Here is a 21577-nt window from a genome sequence, read left to right on the forward strand (position 1 = left end):
CCAAAGAGGAGGTGGAATCTGACAATAGCAGTAACAAAAATCAGTGGTTGAATCTGAAAAACACACCTTTTCCTGTAGAAAAATACCAGTGTAGCACAATATATGAATATTTGCATATACTACATAAAATACTATGTGATGTTAATATCAAATTAAATAAAATTTCATACTAAATTATACTTACATATAATATATATTATTATACTTATTAAAACATAGCTACTTTGACCACTTTGAATTGGATCTGTAGCACAGATGCTACACATTTCTCTTAATCTGCTTTGTAAAGGGCCTTAACATAATTATATTTTAATGCCATTATTTAAAACTTCCATGGTCATCACAAAAGGAAGTAGGGAGTGTCTTTGAGTCAGAGGCTTTATATTTCAGAGTAATGCAAGGAACTCTTTCAGACTCACCCAACCAGCTGCTAACTTCCTCTATGAAGAGAGTAAGGTAAATATTTCTGAAGCCCACAACTTAAAGTCTGGCCAGACACTTTGAATGAGAGAAAGACAGAGGGTGAGAGAGAGGAGAGAGACAAAACAATGGCTCTTTGTACCTGAGGGTCTGAACTCATCATACAATATCAAAATCATTGCCTAGTCCTGCCCTCAGCTTTCTCTCTCTTAGGGCTCCTCTTAGGGTCCTCTGATGCCTGGCTTTCTGTGGTGTCATGGGGGCAAGGGCAGCGCCATGCAGGGGATCAGATGAGCTGAACCTCATATTCCATTCTGAAATAGATAAATAACATCTGGGGAATTATGTACAAATCTAGGTTCTATATTCCCAGTGTTCTTATTTTAGGCATTGTAAGTTAGAATTTTTAAATATAGCATGGGAAAAACTTGGCTTTGAGATTAGAATTGAACTTAAAAAAATCATGTAGCATGGTGCTTGTCTGCTTAGGGATTTACCAAAATTTGAAACCAGATTTTAAAAGAAATGGAAAGATTTGAAAATACTTCTGTAGAGGAGTAACTATTGATAGCATTACAATTGACTTCTATGATAAGAATAAAAATTAAGCATGCTTGATAGTAGTTACTCATATTTTCCCCAATATGTATTTAATTTTAAATACAAGTTTTTTTTTTCTTCTTCAGTAATGTACCATGAAATAGAGCTACTTTTCCTTGTACAGACAAAATTATCCTGAGATTCGGTAATATTTTTATCAAAGATTTAAGACACATAACTTGTCAATCAGGTATAATACATTTAGGTCCATAAAATGTCATTATAATTTTGTGTGTTTTTATTGTGCTTTGTCCCTAGTTTTTCCTATGCTTTATGTAAAAATTATTTTTCTTGCCTTTTATTAGACTTCAAAAAAAACTTTAGTGACAAGATGTATTTTTTTGTTTTGACATAAAAAATGTTGACTATAGGAAGGAAGGGGTAAGAATTTTCTTGGATTAAAATATACTATAAGTAAACAAATAAGCTTTGAGTTCCTGTGGAGTTTTAGACCCTCAAGGTAGATGCTTGGGATTTAAAAAGCTTTAGGAATCTTTGTTAATTTGTATTAACTTGAAAATGATAAATTACATATCTGTATAATAAACTAAAATATTTGTGCAAAGAGTATAAGAATGCAGTGTTTTTTAGTGGGATGAAAAATTAATCTGAAGCCAAGTTCTTTCCAGATTTGGAAAGCATATTTCTGCATTGCTATGTCTGGACAAAGGCATCCTGGGGCCTGGGTCGTATCATACTGATACCTTCTGTGGCTTAACGTAATTTATTTTCCTTTTCCATTTCCTGTAGTTATTTAACTGGGACCAAAATCACTGGATACTTTTGAATGGCTTGTTTGAATTTATTTCTCTTGGTGCTTGTTTATTATTTTCTTTAAAGTTGGGATAAAAAGTAAGTATAGGAGAAAGGAAAACCACAGTTTTGGTACTAATGCTAATATTTATTCATCTGTCACCTGATAGAAGCTTGGGAGCATAAAAAAGTAACTCACCCTTAAATATTGTTTATCTATTTGCCAGTGCGATTTAAACTTTATATCAAAAGAGAAGGAAAGAATCTTGCTTTCATTTCTAGAAACTGCAGTGCACCGGCAGAGAGAAAGATAAAAACAATTATGTGAAGTGGAACATACTATTTGGTATTTATTTTCAAAGTGCATAAACACCTCTGTACAGGAATGTTTAAAGATATATGATCTAGTATCATTTATCATTTTAAAAGTCATTGCTTGAGAATTTATATTGGTCTAGGAAAGTCTCAGCTCATTTTTTTTATGTTTATGTGTCTCTTCCATAAAATTTAATCTAACTCGTAAAAATGTGCACTCAGTTGCCTCAATGAACAAATTCCTGTGTAGCTTCTCTTCTCTCCAGTACAATGTAGTTTTGTGAAAAGTCATCAGGATGATTGAAAAATTAGAAAATGAACATTTGTAATTATTGCTTCAAGCATGATTTAAGAAAAGGTTTTAAAAGACATGAAAGGCCCCCCACCTTGCCTAGGGGTAAAATAGTAGGATATGCTTTTTTATTTTAAAAAATTTTTTAGAGATTGGGGCTCCTGGGTGGCTCAATCTGTTAAGCGTCTGCCTTCATCTTAGGTCATGATCCCAGGGTCCTGGAATCAAGTCCTGCATCTCTCCCTCTGCTGCTCCCCCTGCTTGTATTCTCTTGCTCTCAAATAAATAAATAAATAAAATCTTTAAAAATAAAAAAATTAAGATTTATTTAATTATTTGAGAGTCCGTGGACTGGGAGGGGCAGAGGGAGAGGGAGTCCCAAGCAGACTCCATGCTGAACATAGGGCTCTGTGCAGGGCTTGATCCCATCACCCTAAGATCACTAACAGCTGAAACCAAGATCAGGACATTTAACCCACTGTGTCACCCAGGTGCCCCAGTAAGACATACTTTCGTACAGCATCAAACAGAACTGGGGATTGACCAAATAAAAGTGCATTGAAATTTTGTACTTTGGGATATGATACTAACCAAGTAACTTCCACTCTCCACTGTTCCACACAGGCAGGTCCCCAAACAGGGTCATTTTTAAATATTGCAGATCTTAAAGTTTCAATATATATTGAATATATTACATCAAACATATCAAATAAATAATATAGAATATATTAAAATAATTCCACAATCCTCTATTAAGTATAATTTTCACTATACATATTTGGAAATGATTACTATAATTTTGCTTTTAAAGTTACTTTTCTAAGAGTGATTAATTTCATTTACTATCCTTTTCAGCAATCAATATGAAGTCTTGGAAACTGAAGAGACAGAATCTAGCACTTTACACTTTAAAATTAAGGAACTTCTTATAAGTTCAAAATTTAATATAAAAAAATCAATGTTTCAATTTAAGTTCCAATTTAAGTATATGCTTCAATATAAATATATTTACTTATCTATACACTAATTTCAATTTTTTCATTTTTAAAAATTTAAAAAAAAAACTTTTCCAATGTAGAATGTGATTTTGAGCCCCTGGAAAGTTTGGGGACCTTAGTTCCTGCCGATATCACTCACTGGCTAAAATTGTCCTGTATCTCTCATTCTGTGTCCTCTCCTTGCTCTGTTTCCTTCTTGCCCTTACAAGAAGGGGTTTCTCCTTCTAATCAAAGCTGCCACTACATGTCCCCTTAGTTTACATGGATTTGATATGAAATCATTCAATTTTATGGATAACCATTAAAAAAACATAGATGTTCTTTCTTGGAGTGAAGAGTGTTTGGAGTGTGAATGATATTTTCACCCTTTATTTCTGGGGGCATAACTGAGGAGTGGGACCTGTAATGAATTGAAAGTAGCTGAATTTGACCTTGCAAAACAGCATCATTTATGGTCTTGTGCCTCAGTGACGTTCTCAGGGGTTGGAATTCCAAAGTGCAGAATATAGTTTCCTCAGGCATACTCTGGAAATGTGCAATTTGTGGTCTTTAAGGAAGAGCAAATTTATTACCATTTAATAAAGAATAATGAATATGGGGGCAGCTTCGATTCACTGTTTACAATGAATCAGGCATTATGCTAGATTGTTTTTCATTTTTGTTTAAACTCAAGCTTCCATTTGATAAAATAAATATCGAAAACTTATTTTAATGACATTTGTAACTTTGAAAAGCATTAAGTTTTTGTGACTTCAACAAAATCAACACCATAGCAGCTGTAGGATATTATTTTTTGAAACCCCACATATCCCTCTTCTTTTGGCATTCTTCCTTTTCTATACCATGCCCTCATCCTGCTCCCCAGAGCTTGGACATCATGCCATCCTTTAACAACTGTAGGGCGGAAGCAGACATTTTTTTGGGGGGGGGTTGTAAATTGATCATATTATTGAATAAGAGGTAATTTAGGAGCTTAGAGAAGTTAAGGCTTAACCCAGGTCATACAACTTTTAGCAACAAGTTTGGGTTTAAGACTAGGTCTCTTAAGGGTCCATGAGTCTTGGAACCCACCACACATTAGGCATAATGTCACAGAGTATTCAAGGAGATTAATTTGGAGGACCCATGGGAATTCATTTAGTCTCTGACAATTCCAACTGTGGTACTGGAATCAGTTTAGTATTGTGGAAAAATTCTGCAAAGAAATACCAAAATAGAGTCCTGAAAAATGCCATGCAGTAGTGGTAACCCTCTATATTTCAGAAACATTATCAAGAATTTGAAGACAATCTCATTTTCATCCTGGATTCTAAATTTGCTATTATACCTCAGGTTCTCCAGTAAGAGATAGATCTCTGTGTTGGAAAGTCATGTGCATGTTTGTGATACATAATATGGTTAATCACACTTACATTCCAAAAAAATTAGAAAATGGTGTGAAAATAATAAATATAGGATCAAAGATGCATAATGTTTGAAATTAGGACAGTCCTGAGAAGAGTTAGGATGCCTGATTAAACACATGCATTAAACACATGCATGTATGGTGGCTCTTCTAGAGAGAAGGAGTAAGGAAATTATGTATTAAATCTCTAAATGTTAATGTTTTTTAAAATTACAGATTGCAAAGGCACGGACTATAGTCCCTTTAAGAGACCATTAATGCTGTACTCTTTGTTTTACTGCGAAGAGCTCTTTTGCTCTGTTTCAGCTTAGAAAATGGGGGTGATTTGATGAAAGGTAGACGTCGGAAATGTGTCTGCTTAGGGGTTGAAAGCAACTCAGAGGCCACTGATGATAGCAAAGTCATGTCAAGGAGAAGTGAGAATATGAGTGTGAGAATATGAGCATAGGCAGAAACACAGAAACGCTGCACCAAAGAATATCAGTGTAAAAAAAGTGAGCGTATTGTGACGTTGTTGGCACAACAGAGTTTTAGAGTGTTGTTAACAAGGATAACAAGGACCTTTAGAGTGTTGTTAACAAGGACCAAAGGAAATTTTCTTTTTGTTCTAAGTTATTTGGTGGTTATAGCCAAGATTGAAGAAATGAAGCTTCAAATACAAAAATCAAAGACTAGAAAAACCATCATATGCCCCCAAAACGTACTTGGCACTCATTCCATTTCTCTTTGTCCTCTAGGCAGCGCTCCATTCCACAATGGCCTCCCTTGCTGCTGCAAATGCAGAGTTTTGTTTCAATCTGTTCAGAGAGATGGATAACAATCAAGGAAGTGAAAATGTGTTCTTCTCTTCTCTGAGCATCTTCACTGCCCTGGCCCTGGTCCGTTTGGGTGCACGAGGTGACTGTGTCTCTCAGATTGATAAGGTCAGTCTCAGTTGTGCCACCACCCATGGTTTCTGCCAATCCTCAGTTAGGGCAAATTGTTTCCTATAAGAGCACATTCTACTGCAATGGTACCATGTAAATGAAGATATCTCAGTGAGTCCCTCTCTGGGTGTGAAGAACCCATACTGCTTGTAGCACTTGTTTTTGAGATGGGAGACAACAGGAATATTCTCAGAACCACTGCTTTGATGCTTTTCTTTAGTATAGTGCTTCTCAAAATGCATTTCCTAGACCAGTAGCATTACCATCACCTGGAGAACTTGTTAGAAATGGGAATGGTTGGGCCCCACCTGAGACTTACTGAATCAGAAACCATGGGGGATAGAACCCAGCAATCTGTGGTTTAATAAACTCTCCAGGTGTGGACTAAAGCTTGGGAACCACTGCCTGAGTAGATGTAGATGAGAAAGGAGGGCAACAAGAAGATACTAGTGAAGTCCCACTTTATTTTTATTTATTTATTTTTTGAAGATTTTGTTTATTTATTTGACAGAGAGAGACACAGCAAGAGACGGAACACAAGCAGAGGGAGTGGGAGAGGGAGAAGCAGGCTTCCTGCCAAGCAGGGAGCCCGATGCAGGGCTTGATCCCAGGACCCTAGGATCATGACCTGAGCCCAAGGCAGGTGCTTAAAGACAGAGCCACCCAGGTGCCCCTGAAGTCCCACTTTAAACACAAGTGACATGGGCACCAATGTCATAATAGTATATTCCAGATAATAGTAACCTACTGAATGGTTATCACATTGTCACCAGCATGTGTAGAAAGTGCTTTTTAACTCACCCTTGTATACTACCCTGAGCCAGGCTGTGCAGGGAAGTGACACTGTCACAGAACTGTAGTAGCTCAGTAGCAGGGGAGATCCCAGGTTTAGGCTGCCTGTGGAGGTCTTTGTTATCACTTTCTGCCTCCTGGTTTCCCCCATTATTTTAGTTTATAAATGAGAACTAGAGGAAGATTGTCTGTGTTGTAACCCATCACAACTAAGCAGTTGTTGAAGATTGTTTGCTCAGATAATCTAAGCTAGGACAATTCATTTCTCATTCTGGGTAGCTCAGTGAATATTTGTTGCTAAGGAATAACCAGAGTCTCAGGACACCATTTTCCCAAGAGCTGGAGTGATTCACAACCATAGTGCATTGAACACTTTTAATGAGATGATAACAGCTGACTGCTAGAAGTTTCATCGGCGTACAGCTCTGGGATAAGCTCTAAGGGTATCTTATTGGCTGCTCCCAGTAGCTCCGGAGTAGGCATTATCACCCGGATTTTTGTGTTCCTGTGCCATCTTAGTAAGTGTCAGCACTATGATTCAAACTCAGGGTGATCTTCTAAATCAGGGTTTCTAAATCTCAGCCCCACCGACATTTTAAGCCAGATAATTCTTTGTCATGAAGAGGCTTTGGTGTGCATTGTAGAAGGTTTAGCAGTATCCCTGGTCTTTTCCCACTGGATACCATTACTGTACCTCTGTCCAGTCATGACAATCAAAAATGTCCCCAGATAGTGCCAGATCGCCCAGGAAGCAGAGTCAACCCACAGTTGAGAACTATTTGGCTTAAAACCACCAAACTGAAATGCAGCCCAAAGTACATTATTGCAAAGCCTCATTTATTTTAGAGTTAGTGTAAAATATAAATCCTTTGGAGAAAAAAAAAAAACTTAGTAACCAGTAAAAATGTATTCATTCATTGGTATAAGTACATAATGTTTTAGAACTAAGTAAAGCAACGTGGTGTCACGGAAACAAGATACTGGTCTGGGAGTTAGAAAATCAGATCCCGGGGTGCCTGGGTGGCTCAGTGGTTTAGGCCTTTGCCTTTGGCTCAGGTCATGATCTCAGGATCCTGACTGAGCCCTACATCAGGTTCTCTGCTCAGCAGGGAGCCTGCTTACCCCCCCCCCTCTGCCTGCCTCTATGCCTACTTTTGATCTCTCTCTCTGTGTCAAATAAATATATAATATCTTTAAAAAAAAAAAAGAAAATCAGATCCAAATTCTGATTTGGAAAAATTAGTTCATCCATGTGGGCCTCAGTATCCTCACCTATAAACTATGGGGGTTGATTTGGGGGTATCCTCTTAATGAGTATCTCAAAACTTGTTCCTGTTCCATATGTTAGACAAAGATGTGTAGGCTCCACACCTATGACAAAACCCCATGCCTTTAACACAACAGAAGGTACAGTTACTTGTTATTGTATGATTTTGGGTTAGGAACATTCCTGGACTATTGCCTGATTCATTTCCCAAGGTCTCCTTGTGGCCCAACAGCCTGATGGACAAGGGTCAACCGCTCACGGAAGTAGGTCACAGTGGATTCAGAGAGCCTGTCTTACTGAGGTCTGCTCTTCCGTCACCACTGGAATCAGTGCCTTTCCTGAGTTATTTTTTATACCTCTTGCTATTGTAACCTCCTATAAGAAACATGGAAAAGGGAAAAATGCAACTGTAGACACAGAAACATTGACATGATTCACTGGTACAAAATTTAGTCATCTGCAGTAAACGCCTTGGAAGTTAATTGTTAAGCCTCCTCCGCCAGTCCCCAAACTCTGTCCCAGATAGTTTCTCCTTGCAATACCTGACACCTGACACTGTGGGTCACGTATGTATATTTTTAGAGAAATCAAGCCTCGGTCACTTTAGTTGTAATTTATGGCATCATCCATCCTTCTCTCTTAAACCTTACCATGGACCAGTGTTCGTTCTTGTTTTCAATGCTAAGATGGTCACAGTTGGGCCAATAGAAATCTCTTTAAACTTGTCATTTTTAACAATCCTTTCAGATGATTCTAAATCTTTGCTAACTCACAACACGATGTTCTGGGCCTGTCCTGAATTTTCTTGGCTCAAGATAGGTCAGTTCTCTCTGAAAAACAATCTGAGGGTTTTGAAGGGGTGGGGGTAGGAGGTTGGGGGAACCAGGTGGTGGGTATTGGAGAGGGAACGGATTGCATGGAGCACTGGGTGTGGTGCAAAAACAACAATACTGTTACGCTGAAAAAAAATTAACACAAAAATAAACAAACAAATAAATAAATAAATAAATAAAGATAGGTCAGGTCTCCCACTCTCAGTGAAACCCTGGTTCTACTACTGGACAATAGCATCGAAATCCAGAATATACATATATTTTATATACATATGTATATAATATATAAAATATATGTATTTTATATATACATAATATATAAAATATAATTTAACATAATGGTTTTTATTTTATTTTAATTTTTTTATTTAAAGTTACCTTATTTATTTTTTTAGGACTGAAACACTTGGAAAATATGTCACAGCCTTGAAACACCAAACATAGGCACAGAGCCTACATTATCATTTCAAGGAATAAGCTGGTAAAAAGAGAACAAGGTCCTTATCCAAATGATAAGGTGTTCGAGCAAGGGCAGGAACACAGCTTGCTACAAAGGCCCTTAGGCCAAAGTGGTATTTGGTGGTGGGGGTGGGGGGAAGGTTGCGCCTCTTTGTTTTAAAGGATTCATAGCTCAGCCCTGAGTTGCTTAAGTTTTCTCCTTTGCTGTTTGTTGCCCAGGGATTATCTCAGTAGGGCTGTGTTATTTCAGGGGTAAATAAGCAAGACTGACTTTTCGGCTCTCATTCCATCTTATTCTATATAAACAGATGTTTTCCGAATCTAGTACTTAACAACTGTCTTAATCAAGAAGGCAGCAATTCATCCTTCAATGTTCACTCCTGGATACTTGTATTTGGTCCAACTGAAGCCCCCTTTCCCTTTGAGGGAGAAGGTCGCTGTCACTGTAAGGCTGTCCTGTACCTCTGCTTCCGAGAGCCTCAGGGCCCGTGGTGGCAGCTAGTGTGTGGGAAGGTCTGCTTCCCACACCCATGGGGCATTACCTCTCATGTATCTGCAGGAACATCCTCCTAGTTGGAAGATGTAATGTGTTTTCCAAGAAATGCATATCCACATCTTCTTGGCCAGAAACAGAGAGCCACAATGAAGTATTCAAAGTTCTTATCCAAACCACCTCTCCCAACTCCACAGCTTAAAAACCAGGCCCTTGCATATAAAACAAAACCAAGCAAAACAAAGATCCAGAAACCTTTTTTTATTCTCTTCTAAATTAGTGACCTCATGGATTTTGTTTTATAGTTTACGGAAAATGATTTGGTGATCCTTCTGGTCAACAGGAGTTTGGCAACAGACAGAAACACTTCTGCTCACATTGATGGACTGCTTTTTCAAATGTATTTTTCTTTTCTTTGAGCTACCTACTCTTCTCTTTTCTCTCACATAGCATTTCATTGAAATAAAGTATGTCATAGTTTTTTCATCTTTAATCATGTCTTTATAGTACAGTCTTATTTAGAAGGTATACAAATATGAATTTTCTTTTTTTTTTTAAGATTTTGTTTATTTATTTGAGAGAGAGAGAGACAGAGTGAGAGAGAGCGTTAGAGGAGAGGTCAGAGGGAGCGGCAGACTCCCCATGGAGCTGGGAACTAGGGGCAGGACTCGATCCCAGGTCTCCCAAATCAGGACCCGAGCTGAAGGCAGTCGTCCAACCACCCAGGCACCCAAATAAGAATTTTCTTTAAAATAAGTGGGTTTTACCAAAAATATTTCAAAAAATAATCATTTTAATATGTTACTTATTCTACCGCTTTTGTGAGAAAACATAATAGTTTTGTAATTGGTCATGAATACACAGGTGGAAGGCCACTGGGATGCAACGATTCAAAATCTTTTTTATTTTTTAACCTTCTGTCCGAAGAGCCTAAAATTTTTAAATTGTGACGGCCCATGATTTTCCTTGTTTGTCATTATCCGAATATGTTATCAGTGATGAACAAGAAAAAGAAATTCTGATTTTCCTTCATAAGGTCAGTCAGGGGATACGAGAGCACAGGACTGCCGGCATTTTGGATTGTGATGACTATGCCCTTTGATATTTTATTTAATACCTGTTACATTTGAATATTTACTAGTATCACTATTCACCTTTAGTCATGGCAGTTTTATTATTGAATGTGTAATATCTTAGAATTTTTGAAAATATAAAAAAAATATGCATTACCTCAATATTGTACCAGCCCAGTTTACTAAAAGCCAATTAGGAATGTCAGAAGAGACAACTAGATTATTATCAAAATGGAGTAAAATTATAAATGATCAAAGAATAATATTAAATATTTTTACTCGTTAAAGCTTTTTTCAAAAAGTTAACAAGAATGACTTCTGGGGATTCATGTAATTTTTTTAAATTTATTTTTTTATTTAATTTCGGCATAACAGTATTCATTATTTTTTTCACCACACCCAGTGCTCCATGCAATCCGTGCCCTCTATAATACCCACCACCTGGTACCCCAACCTCCCACCCCCTCGCCAATTCAAACCCCTCAGATTGTTTTCTGGAGTCCATAGTCTCTCACGGTTCACCTCCCCTTCCAATTTCCCCCAACTCCCTTCTCCTCTCTAACGGCCATCTGTACCCCAATGTTTATAGCAGCAATGGCCACGGTTGCCAAATTGTGGAAAGAACCAAGAAGCCCTTCAACGGACGAATGGATAAGGAAGATGTGGTCCATATACACTATGGAGTATGATGCCTCCATCAGAAAGGATGAATACCCAACTTTTTAGCAACATGGACGGGACTAGAAGAGATTATGCGGAGTGAAATAAGTCAAGCAGAGAGATTCATATAATTTTTATAATATTTCCTTGGTTCCACAAGAATTAGTTCAGAAAAGACATTAGCATTTTTTTTTTTAAAGATTTTACTTATTTATTTGACAGAGATCACAAGTAGGCAGAGAGGCAGGCAGAGAGAGGAGGAAGCAGGCTCCCTGCCGAACAGAGAGCCCGATGCGGGGCTCGATCCCAGGACACCGGGATCATGACCTGAGCCGAAGGCAGAGGCTTTAACCCACTGAGCCATCCAGGCGCCCCGAAATGAGCATTTTTTGAGTCCTGACACTGTCCCATGATATTTTATGTTTCTGGTACCTCCATATATTCCCAAATACCAGTCTATCCAACACCAAGGCAAAATGAGAAAGGAACCTGATATGTTTCATATTCCACAGTGGCATCGAACCTGGGGGACAGGATGACATCTGGGGCATGAAGCATGGTGCCTCCATGCCTGCAGAGACCCCACCAGTGAATTTTAAATTGACTGCTAATTTGTATATCAAATTTGCCTTGTTGCCTTTGCCTTATCTCTTACTCCATCTCATGTTAATTATTATTTCAGATTAAGAGGATGTAGAAATTAAGGTAGGTTCCAATTCTCTGTGACCTATTAAGACTAATAATGACTCTCATTGCCATCATAGGTTTTCATCTATCTTACGTAGCTCTTCCATTTCGTCCTAGCCAATAAGATGGTGCTATGGATTAGGGGTCCAAAGTCTTGAAGTCTTGAAGTTGAAAGCCTCCACAGACACACAAATATTAACATTGACTTAATTAGATTCCCATCCGTAATTTCTTTACCCAGTGTCGGAATGCTCCTTTTTCCTCTTCTCCCTACTTCTACCTCCCACCAGGGGTATGGTTCAAATATCGCACACATGACCTCCCCCTCCTTTTTAAAGATTTTATTTATTCATTTGAGAGAGAGAAAGACAGACCACAAGCAGGGGGAGCGGCAGAGGGAGAGGGAGAAACAGACTCCATGCTGAGCAGGGAGCCCGACCTGGGACTCCATCCAGGACACTGGGATCATAACCTGAGCCAAAGGCAGACTCTTAACTCTTCGGGCCATGCAGGCGCCCCCGCATATGACCCCTTAAAGAAAACTTACATCTCTTTACAGAAAATCTTACCTGTCTCTGTCAGTGTGCATTCAGTTTGCTCCAGATGGCTGCATAAATGATTATCACTGCGTAGCACCCTTTATCACTTCCTTGTAGAGAGGCCGTTTTGTGTTTCAGATCCCATGGCCATAAGGGTCTGGGAAAATTAAAAGTGCAATAGATAATAGATAAAGTGCAATAGAAAATTAAAGCTTGGGCAGAATAGCAATTAGTAGAATAATGGGATTATGAGAGCCACACTGGAAAAGGAAAAGCCTAAAACTACTTAATTTCAAATAATTGTAGGATCTTTTTTGTTTTATTTTGTTTTCACATCTCTCAAGTCCCAATTTCGCTTCATTTAGGATTTCTTAGATATCCAGTACCTTTGTCTCTCTTTTATATCTTTGTGCCTGCATCATTAGCCTTAATCTTGCCTGCCATGTGGGCAAATAAAATTGCTCATTTGATACTTTTTAAATCCTTGTCAGGTTTAATCAGTGAATAATTGTTCAATTGCTCCGTGAGAGTGAGCAAACCAAAATGATTCGTAGACACAATTCATTTTGTAGCCATAGATTTATTCACTCTGCCAGCTGCTGGGTGCTTTCCCTAATGCATGACCTGTGTTCTGTCAGTAGCTCACAGTCATGACCTGTGTTCTAACCAAGTCAATAGCTACCTATTTTCTGCTACGAAACACACATGCAAGCACAGCCACTAACAATGAGTCCCTTCTTTCCTTTATTTTGTGGGGTCCCTTCCCCTCGAGCAGGACCTGCTAACTGATTTCCTTACTCCCTGTTTGCAGATGCTTCACTTCAACACAGCCTCGGGATGGGGAAGCTCTTCTCAGGCTCAGGTAAAGACAACACGTTCTTTCAGGGAAAGAGATTGTGAGACTGACTTTAGAGAAATCACTATTGGGCTGATGTATTTAATTATGCTTACCATCCTTCCAAGCAAGGGAATGTGTCTCTCTCAGATTTCCATCTTGTGACATCTCAAGGAGAGTTTTTGGTAATTTACTTGTTAATTATTAACTTACCAATATTTTACTTCTGTGTTGGCCAGATTTTGGCAAGATAGTTTGGAAATAAATGTTTTGCTTTTATCCTTTGATATTCACAGCCAACTTATATTGATAAAATGAATTATTTAGAATACATGCAAGCAAATTCATTATCTGCTGTTAATAATTTTATTCTTAAGTTAATTATTTTTTATGTGCTGCCGAAGTGAGCACTCAAGTTAACTATTTTAGTAAAATTTGTAATTAACTTTGATCACAGGTACTATTTGAGAAAGGGCAAGAAATTGTAAATAGAGGTGGTGTTGCTGAATTTACAAACATCATTATTTTTCAGTTCTTCATGGTATAATATACATATTTTATGTTATGTGTAAATAAGAGTGTGGATATATTTGCAGTCCTGTAACACATTTTTATACATCTTTTTAATAACAGCCAGGACTTCAGTCTCAACTGAAAAGAGTTCTCTCTGATATAAACACATCCCATAGGGATTACGAACTCCACATCGCCAATGGTCTTTTTGCAGAAAAAGTGTTTGACTTTCATAAGGTAAGTGTGGTCTCCCCTGTCACAGGTTATTTCTACTCTGGACCCCAGTTCAACCCATCATCTGCAAAAGGCTTTTGTCTTTCTACAGAGCGATACAGTGGTGATTTTTTTTTTTCTTATAGCTGCTAATTATGTTCCCAGACGTCTTTGTAATTTCATCTCTCCTGTTTCTAGAGTACAGCTTTACTGGAGCTGAGCACTCCCCATATTCAGGGTCCCCAGACTGAGAGGCTCCAAAAGAGGAGACCATGTCCTCTGGCAGTGATGGGGAGGGAGGAGCAGGCAGCCCACTTAGGGTTGTCGGTGGGCAGCAGAGAAAAAAGTCTACCCACTTTTCTTCTGAGCTTTGTGTCTCCTGGGATCCATGTGGATCCCCAGGGCTGAGTTCACCTCCTCTGTTCTCAGCCACGCCCTTTCACCCCTCCTGCCAACAGTGACTTTGCCATGGGATCATTGACGGCCATGAGTGTCCTGGTAGGGGACATGGGCGGATACAGCCAGCTGCTGGCGGAGGAGCGGCTTGGGCTGGTCCAAAGGCAGAGTCTGGCTCGCGTGAGGTCAGCGGGTGAAGTTTCCACGTTACTGGGTGGTTTCTGGGCTTTCAGTTCACTCCCCGTGGCTTTCTGTTCACGCAAAGACCAGGGAGACCCAGACTGTACCCTATAGGCTCCCGGGCTCCTCGCAGGCGCCGCGCGTGCGTTACAGCCACTGTCGCGGTGACAGCCAGGAGCTGGTTAGCGCTGTTCAGAGCTGCAGTGGCCATGGTTTTCAGGGCGTGTTTGTGCTCCCTGTAATTCTCCACTCGTCAGACGACCATAAAGCTCTGCTTCCGTGACATCTCTGGGCTGATCTCCACTTGTGTCTGTGCCAGCTGTCTGTGCTCCACCCAACCATTACTGTCTCCTGTCTGTCACCCACACAGATCTTTGTCCCTTCCTAAACCGCGCCCAAGCCCTTCGGCAGCCTGCCAGGTATGAAGCACTAGGCCACTTTGTGTTTTAATCTTCCCCAAAGAATCCTACACAAGCTTTCCAGGGCCGCCTTGTAGGTTCAACTCCACATTTCGTGTCTCTTTTCCCACACGTACTGCGGACTCCCTGAGGGACTGTTAACCCTTTTAACCTGGAAGTTGATGTGTCTGTCATGTTACTATTTATAGCACATTTCCATGTTCCTTTATCTGGGACTCAGTGTATGCACCTGGCACAGGAAAGGTGCGATCCAATCACCAGCATGGAAAACAGACGCTGCCACTGTTTTTCCTCCCAGACATTTACAAACACAGCTATTCTAAAAACTACTTTTGATTAAAAGCATGGCTTGCCTTTCAGTTGTCAGTGCAGTACAAAGATAGATCGTCTCCAAATTTTCTACATTTTGTTGTGCAACAGTATTTTACTCATATTTGAATATGAAGGAGTCTATTTGAATTGAGGAAGATAATAATAATGTATACATTTTCTTTACAAAATGTATGGAGAAGACCCAGCTGCCATCTCTGATACTTTTCTCCACTCTCCTCCCTGAATCTGTGCTAAATCTGTCTTGGTCAGACCTCTGTGAAGCTCATTCGCTATTGCCCCAAGCTCTGCCACCATTGAGGGTGACTTCAGTGTCCCTGTAACAGCCGGCTGTGAGCTCAGTTTCCCTCCTTACAGTCTCCTGACCCTCTCTCCCTCAGCCATGACAGTAACAAATGCCCAAGCCCCACCCTGAAACTCATCAACACCCAGAACTGTTCCACTGCAATCTACAACTGGAGTTGCCCTGTCAGGGGCCACATCACTTCATGCTTCTCATTCTCTCATGATTTCAGGCCCGCTCTACCTGTTCTTCAACTGCATCGAGTTATGCAACTTTTCCGTCTCTAATCATCTCTCAACATATGAGCTCTCTCTCTCTCCCCCAACATAGCCCCACCCGGATCAGTCCCTTGACTTCCCTCAGCAGCTGTGCCTCGGCCCATAGGTGACACTTGTGCCAAGCCTCGGTGTGTGCGGTCACCACCAGGACACCACGGGCTCCTAGCCCTGCTAGGTGTCCTCCATGCTGTACAGCAGTCAGCTGGGCGCTCACAGCAATTTCTCTCATTCCTCTCACCAGTTTCTGAAAGCTCTTCTCTTCTCTCCATTTCCCAGCAACCCCTTATGGCCACCATCAGTTTCAACTAGGTTTATACCAGGAGCTCTAATCTCTGCTTCCTTAGATTTGTTTAGTTGGTCCTGGAGCAGGAAAAGGGCCCAGTGCTGTGGGAGCTCAGGTAAGGACTAGAAGCCATGGGAGTTGGTGGAAATGGCCCTGGGTTTTCTTTAGTGCACATCCTGCTTCCCCTGGTTAACAGAATCACAGCAGTAACAGGGTGTCACCACTGCCTTTGGGTGGGGTGGGTGGGTGGACGTCTGGGTCATCTGGGATGACCTGAGACCTCAGGGTAACACCCCTGTGCTCCTCAGAATGGCTGCTCTGGGTTCCTGAGGTGACTGCCTGCATGCCTACTGCTCTCCGCCTACCCAAAACCCAACACTGGGACTTAGCTCCTAAATTTTATAGCCATTTGTGTGTTCACCTCAAAAATAGAATTCCCATACTACACAAGCACTTTAAGCTTTCAAGCTTCTTCTCTCTCTCTCTCTTTTTTTAAATAGGAACTTACTTTAATACTGAAATGGAAATACATGTTGTAATATACATAGGATGAATATTTTAGCTCTGGATAGACCATTTGATATTCTTAAAATTAATGGAAGAATTCTTAAGAGACAAAACAACAGTGTCTCTTTATTAAAGGTGAATACATCATATAAGTTCTTGGAACAAATTGTATCAAGAGAAAAAAACTAGACTTGAGTTGTCTTATATTCCAGCTTCTCTTCTGTAGGTAGAAACAAATCTGCCTCAGAATAATGCACTTTCTTTTTTTTTTTTTTTCTATTTCTTTTCAGTGTCCCAGAATTCATTGTTTAATCACCACACCCAGTGCTCCATGCAATATGTGCCCTCCTTAATACCCACCACCACCAGGCTCACCTCTCCCCCCATCCCCCTCCCTTCCAAAACCTTTAGTTTGTTTCTCAGAGTCCACAGTCTCTCATGGTTCATCTCACCCTCCAATTTCCCCCAACTCACTTCTCATGCCCATCTCCCAATGTCCTCTGTGTTATTCCTTATGCTCCACAAGTAAGTGAAACCATATGATAATTGACTCTCTCTGCTTGACTTATTTCACTCAGCATAATCTCTTCCTGTCCTATCCATGTTGATACAAAAGTTGGGTATTCATCCTTTCTGATGGAGGCATAATACTCCATTGTATATATGGACCATATCTTCTTTATTCATTCTTCCGTTGAAGGGCATCTTGGTTCTTTCCACAGTTTGGCGACTGTGGCCATTGCTGCTATGAACATTGGGGTACAGATGGCCCTTCTTTTCAGTACATCTGTATCTTTGGGGTAAATACCCTGTAGTGCAATTGCAGGATCATAGGGAAGCTCTATTGTTAATTTCTTAAGGAATCTCCACACTGTTCTCCAAAGTGGCTGCACCAACTTACATTCCCACCAACAGTGTAAGAGTAAAAGAGGGTTCTCCTTTCTCCACATCCTCTCCAACACATGTTGTTTACTGTCTCGTTTATTTTGACCATTCTAACTGGTGTAAGGGGATATCTCAATGTGGTTTTGATTTGAATCTCCCTGATGGCTAATGATGTTGAATATTTTTTCATGTGTCTGTTAGCCATTTGTATATCTTTGGAGAAGTGTCTGTCTTCTGCCCATTTTTTGATGTGATTATCTGTTTTTTGTGTGTTGAGTTTGAGGAGTTCTTTATAGATCTTGGATATCAACCCTTTGTCTGTAGTGTCATTTGTGAATATCTTCTCCCATTCTATGGGTTGCCTCTTTGTTTTGTTGACTGTTTCCTTTGCTGTGCAGCTTTTGATCTTGCTGAAGTCCCAAAAGTGCATTTTCGCTTTTGTTTCCTTTGCCTTTGGAGACATATCTTGAAAGAAGTTGCTGTGGCCAATGTCAAAGAGGTTACTGCTTATGTTCTCCTCTAGGATTCTGATGGATTCCTGCCTCATGTTGAGGTCTTTTATCCATTTTGAGTTATCTTTGTGTATAGTTTAAGAGAATGGTCAAGTTTCATTCTTCTACACATAGCTCTCCAATTTTCCCAGCACAATTTATTGAAGAGGTTGTCTTTTTTCCACTGTATTTTTTTTTTTCCTACTTTGTCGAAGATTATTTGACCATAAAGTTGAGGGTCCATATCTGGGCTCTCTACTCTGTTTCACTAATCTTGTGCCAGTACCATGCTGTGTTGGTGATCACAGCTTTGTAGTAAAGCTTGAAATCAGGCAATGTGATGCCCCCAGTATTGTTTTTCTTTTTCAACATATCCTTAGCAATTCGGGGTCCCTTCTGGTTTCATACAAATTTTAGGATTGTTTGCTCTAGCTCTTTGAAAAATGCCAGTGGAATTTTGATCAGGATGGCATTGAAAGTATAGATTTGCTCTAGGCGGTGTAGACATTTTAACAATGTTATTTTCCTATTTAAGCAATAAATTTCCATCTCCACTTGTCTTCTACTTGACAAAGAAAATAGGCAATCAGAGCAGATCTATACCCCAAATAACACCCTGCTCCCTTTCCCTTTTCCCTTCAATATCGGGGGAACACTTTGCTTAATGGATAAGTCCTCCATTTCTCCTTGCCACCTCACCCCCTCCCTTGCCCCCAGTTTCTTGGTGCTGTTTCTGTATTTTTCCTGAACTTCTGGTACTCTGTTTTCTTCTTCTTCTTCATCACATATAAATGTGCTCCAGATACACATCTTCTCAGTTTTTCTCTCCTTTTTTTTTTTTTTAAAGTTACCCCATGATTCTTTTTCCATTTCTGTGTTTCTCACTCTGACAGTCTAAACTTGAAAAATACTATTTGAAGGATGATATGTACAGGCAGAATCCATTTTTTTTCACCCTCTCTCACTGCTCCATCTATTGCAAACTAGCTTCTACTTTCCACATTCTCCTGAAGCTGCTCTTACCAAGGTAAGCTGCTCTTACCAAGGTATTGGCTTCCAGTGGACACCAAACTATGGGCACTTTGCAGTCTGGGTCTTACCTGCCTCTTTAGTATTCAGTGCTATTGGAGATCTCTGAAACTTTCTCCTCTCATGGTTTCTACGGCATTGATTTCTCCTGGTTTTCTACCTTCTCTTCATTTCACTTTCCTTTGTTTATCTTTATTCATTTATTCATCTCTGAAATACTGTTGCTCTTTAGGGTTCTGCCCTCTGGCCTCTTCTAAGAAGAGATGATTGACTTAGAAAGTTTAACTTGATGTTGTCCTCCGTACCTCCACAGCTCATTCATTCCTCACCCTCAATGTCATGCTCATCTCTCTGCCTGCCTACTGCCAGTCTTCAAGTGGGCATTTACAGGTTCTTCAACACAGCATCTCTCTTATTCACACATATTCTCTTCCCTCTGAGTTCTCTTTCAGTGAATGACCTACCAGGTATTTTGATCAACTTTGACATTTCCTTTCCCTGGAGCTTCACTGTCGATCAGTGAAGAAGCGTTAATTGATTTTCCTTCTACTTTTAAAGAAAAGTTATTTGAAATAATTTCAAACTCACATAGAAGTTCCAAGTATTATAGAAAGAACACTTTCCTCCTGAAGCATTTAAGATGCTTTATCATGTTTGAATACTTTCATGTAATTCCTCCAGTGGCACTCTCCTACATAGTCACCATACAACCATCAAGATCAGGAAGTTAACAGTGTACATTCAGCCCATCTTCAGATCCTTTTGGGTGTCACCAGTCAGCCCAACATCATCCCTCATAGCAAAGGACTTAGCTCAGAATCAATCATTATATTCTGTTGTTGACTCACTTTTAGTCTCCTTCAGTTTGGAACAGCTCATAGCCTGTCTTGACTTTCATGATCTTGACACTTTTGATGATTATTTAGTGTCCAGTTTTAGGCCAGATATATTTTAGAATACCCTTCAGTGTGGGTTTTTTGGATATGTCTTCATGATTAGAGTCCTATTTTCTCCCAGCATTTCTGAATTATGATTGATATATAATATAGTATAAATTTAAGGTATAGAGCATGTTGATTTGATTCACTTACATATTATGCAAGAATTATTACCATAGTATTAGCTAACATTTGCACCAGATTTGATGGAAACATCCAACGAAGCCCGTTTGTTTTTGTTGTGTTATCCCTGTGGCACACTGGCAGGATTCTGATTTATCCTCCTGCTTGTCCTGCCATCTTTGGTCACATGATTACAGGGATGTATGCTGGGTTTCTCTGCTGTGAACTTACTCTTTTTCCCTTTGTTGTTAAGTATCTTGTGAGGAATGGCTTTCAGACTGTGTAAAGATCTCATTCTTGCTAAAAGATATTTATTTGTTTGGTTATAATAATATGGACCCATGGTGTCTTGTTTTAGCCAAAGGGTTAATCCATCATATTATTTTCATGCTCAAATTATCCCTTCTATTGACATCTATATTTGTTTGACATGCCCACCTCATTTGAGCACTTTCTTTCTGGCATCATGAGAATTTACAATCCCATCTTCTTTCCCTGCCTCAGCCCTAGAATCAGCCATTTCTCCAGGAGCCCTAGTTCCTTTTTAGGAAAATACATGCACATATGAAATCGATGTTCATCTTTTTACCCAAATATAGTGAAACCCATGGGTTCCTACTGATATCTCCAATTTCCATCAAACACCATAGGGTTCATTTTTTTTTTTTCTCTTTTTCTGTGTTCATTTAACTCCCTTCTCCAGCATTGAGAAATCTGGCTGTATTATTCTTACATATTTACTTGCTTGATCATTCTCCCTCTATGTAACCTATTTCCCATCACTGATGGATGCTGTTGCTCCTCCCAATGTGAAAACACCTTCTTTATCCCATAAGAGATCTGCCCCTCCATGCTAGGCTGTGTGTATACACACACACACACACACACACACACACACACATACACACACATACTAGGAGTATATGTCTTCCCTCATCTTAGTCTCCCACATCCCATGGTCGTTGCCCACTACAGAGATGTTCCTGTGTTCCTGTCACTTTTGGGGGGCTTTGACACCCCACAAGAATGTCCACTTCACACTATTTAGGATCTAATACCTGCATGAGGTCACCCCTCCTCAGGAATGCCTCTGGATTCTGCCTAAGCTTGAATTCCAGAGCTGGGCTTCCCTGACAAGGCAATGTGTTCTTTGTCTCCTTTGGCTGCTAATACTTTGTGTTGAATTTCTCCTCACCATGATGGAGCTCTGCCATCCATCCAGCTCTGCCACACTGGTCTTCCCCACCCTGAGATGTGTACCTACCTAGATTTGCCCCTCCTAATGGCTTTGAGTCTCAGCTGTTCAACAAGGAAAGGGAAGGGTAGGGGACAAGAAAGAGTTAGTTCTACCTTCTTAGTGTA

The 21577-nt window shown here is 39.8% G+C and overlaps 1 protein-coding gene across 1 annotated transcript in view; it reads left to right on the forward strand.

The window, feature by feature from the left end:
- Nucleotides 1-396: 396 nt before the first annotated feature.
- Nucleotides 397-21577, forward strand: part of SERPINB7 (serpin family B member 7) — a 30380-nt gene continuing 9199 nt past the window's right edge. The window contains exons 1-4 of the mRNA XM_004745607.1: nucleotides 397-456; nucleotides 5521-5706; nucleotides 13324-13374; nucleotides 13981-14097. Coding sequence (XP_004745664.1) covers nucleotides 5539-5706; nucleotides 13324-13374; nucleotides 13981-14097 — 336 coding nt within the window. The 5' untranslated portion in view covers nucleotides 397-456; nucleotides 5521-5538. The remainder of the gene's footprint in view (nucleotides 457-5520; nucleotides 5707-13323; nucleotides 13375-13980; nucleotides 14098-21577) is intronic.

The sequence above is a fragment of the Mustela putorius genome, unplaced genomic scaffold (genome assembly GCF_011764305.1).
Source record: "Mustela putorius furo isolate JIRA1106 unplaced genomic scaffold, ASM1176430v1.1 tig00003858_pilon_pilon_pilon, whole genome shotgun sequence".
Taxonomy (NCBI): domain Eukaryota; kingdom Metazoa; phylum Chordata; class Mammalia; order Carnivora; family Mustelidae; genus Mustela; species Mustela putorius.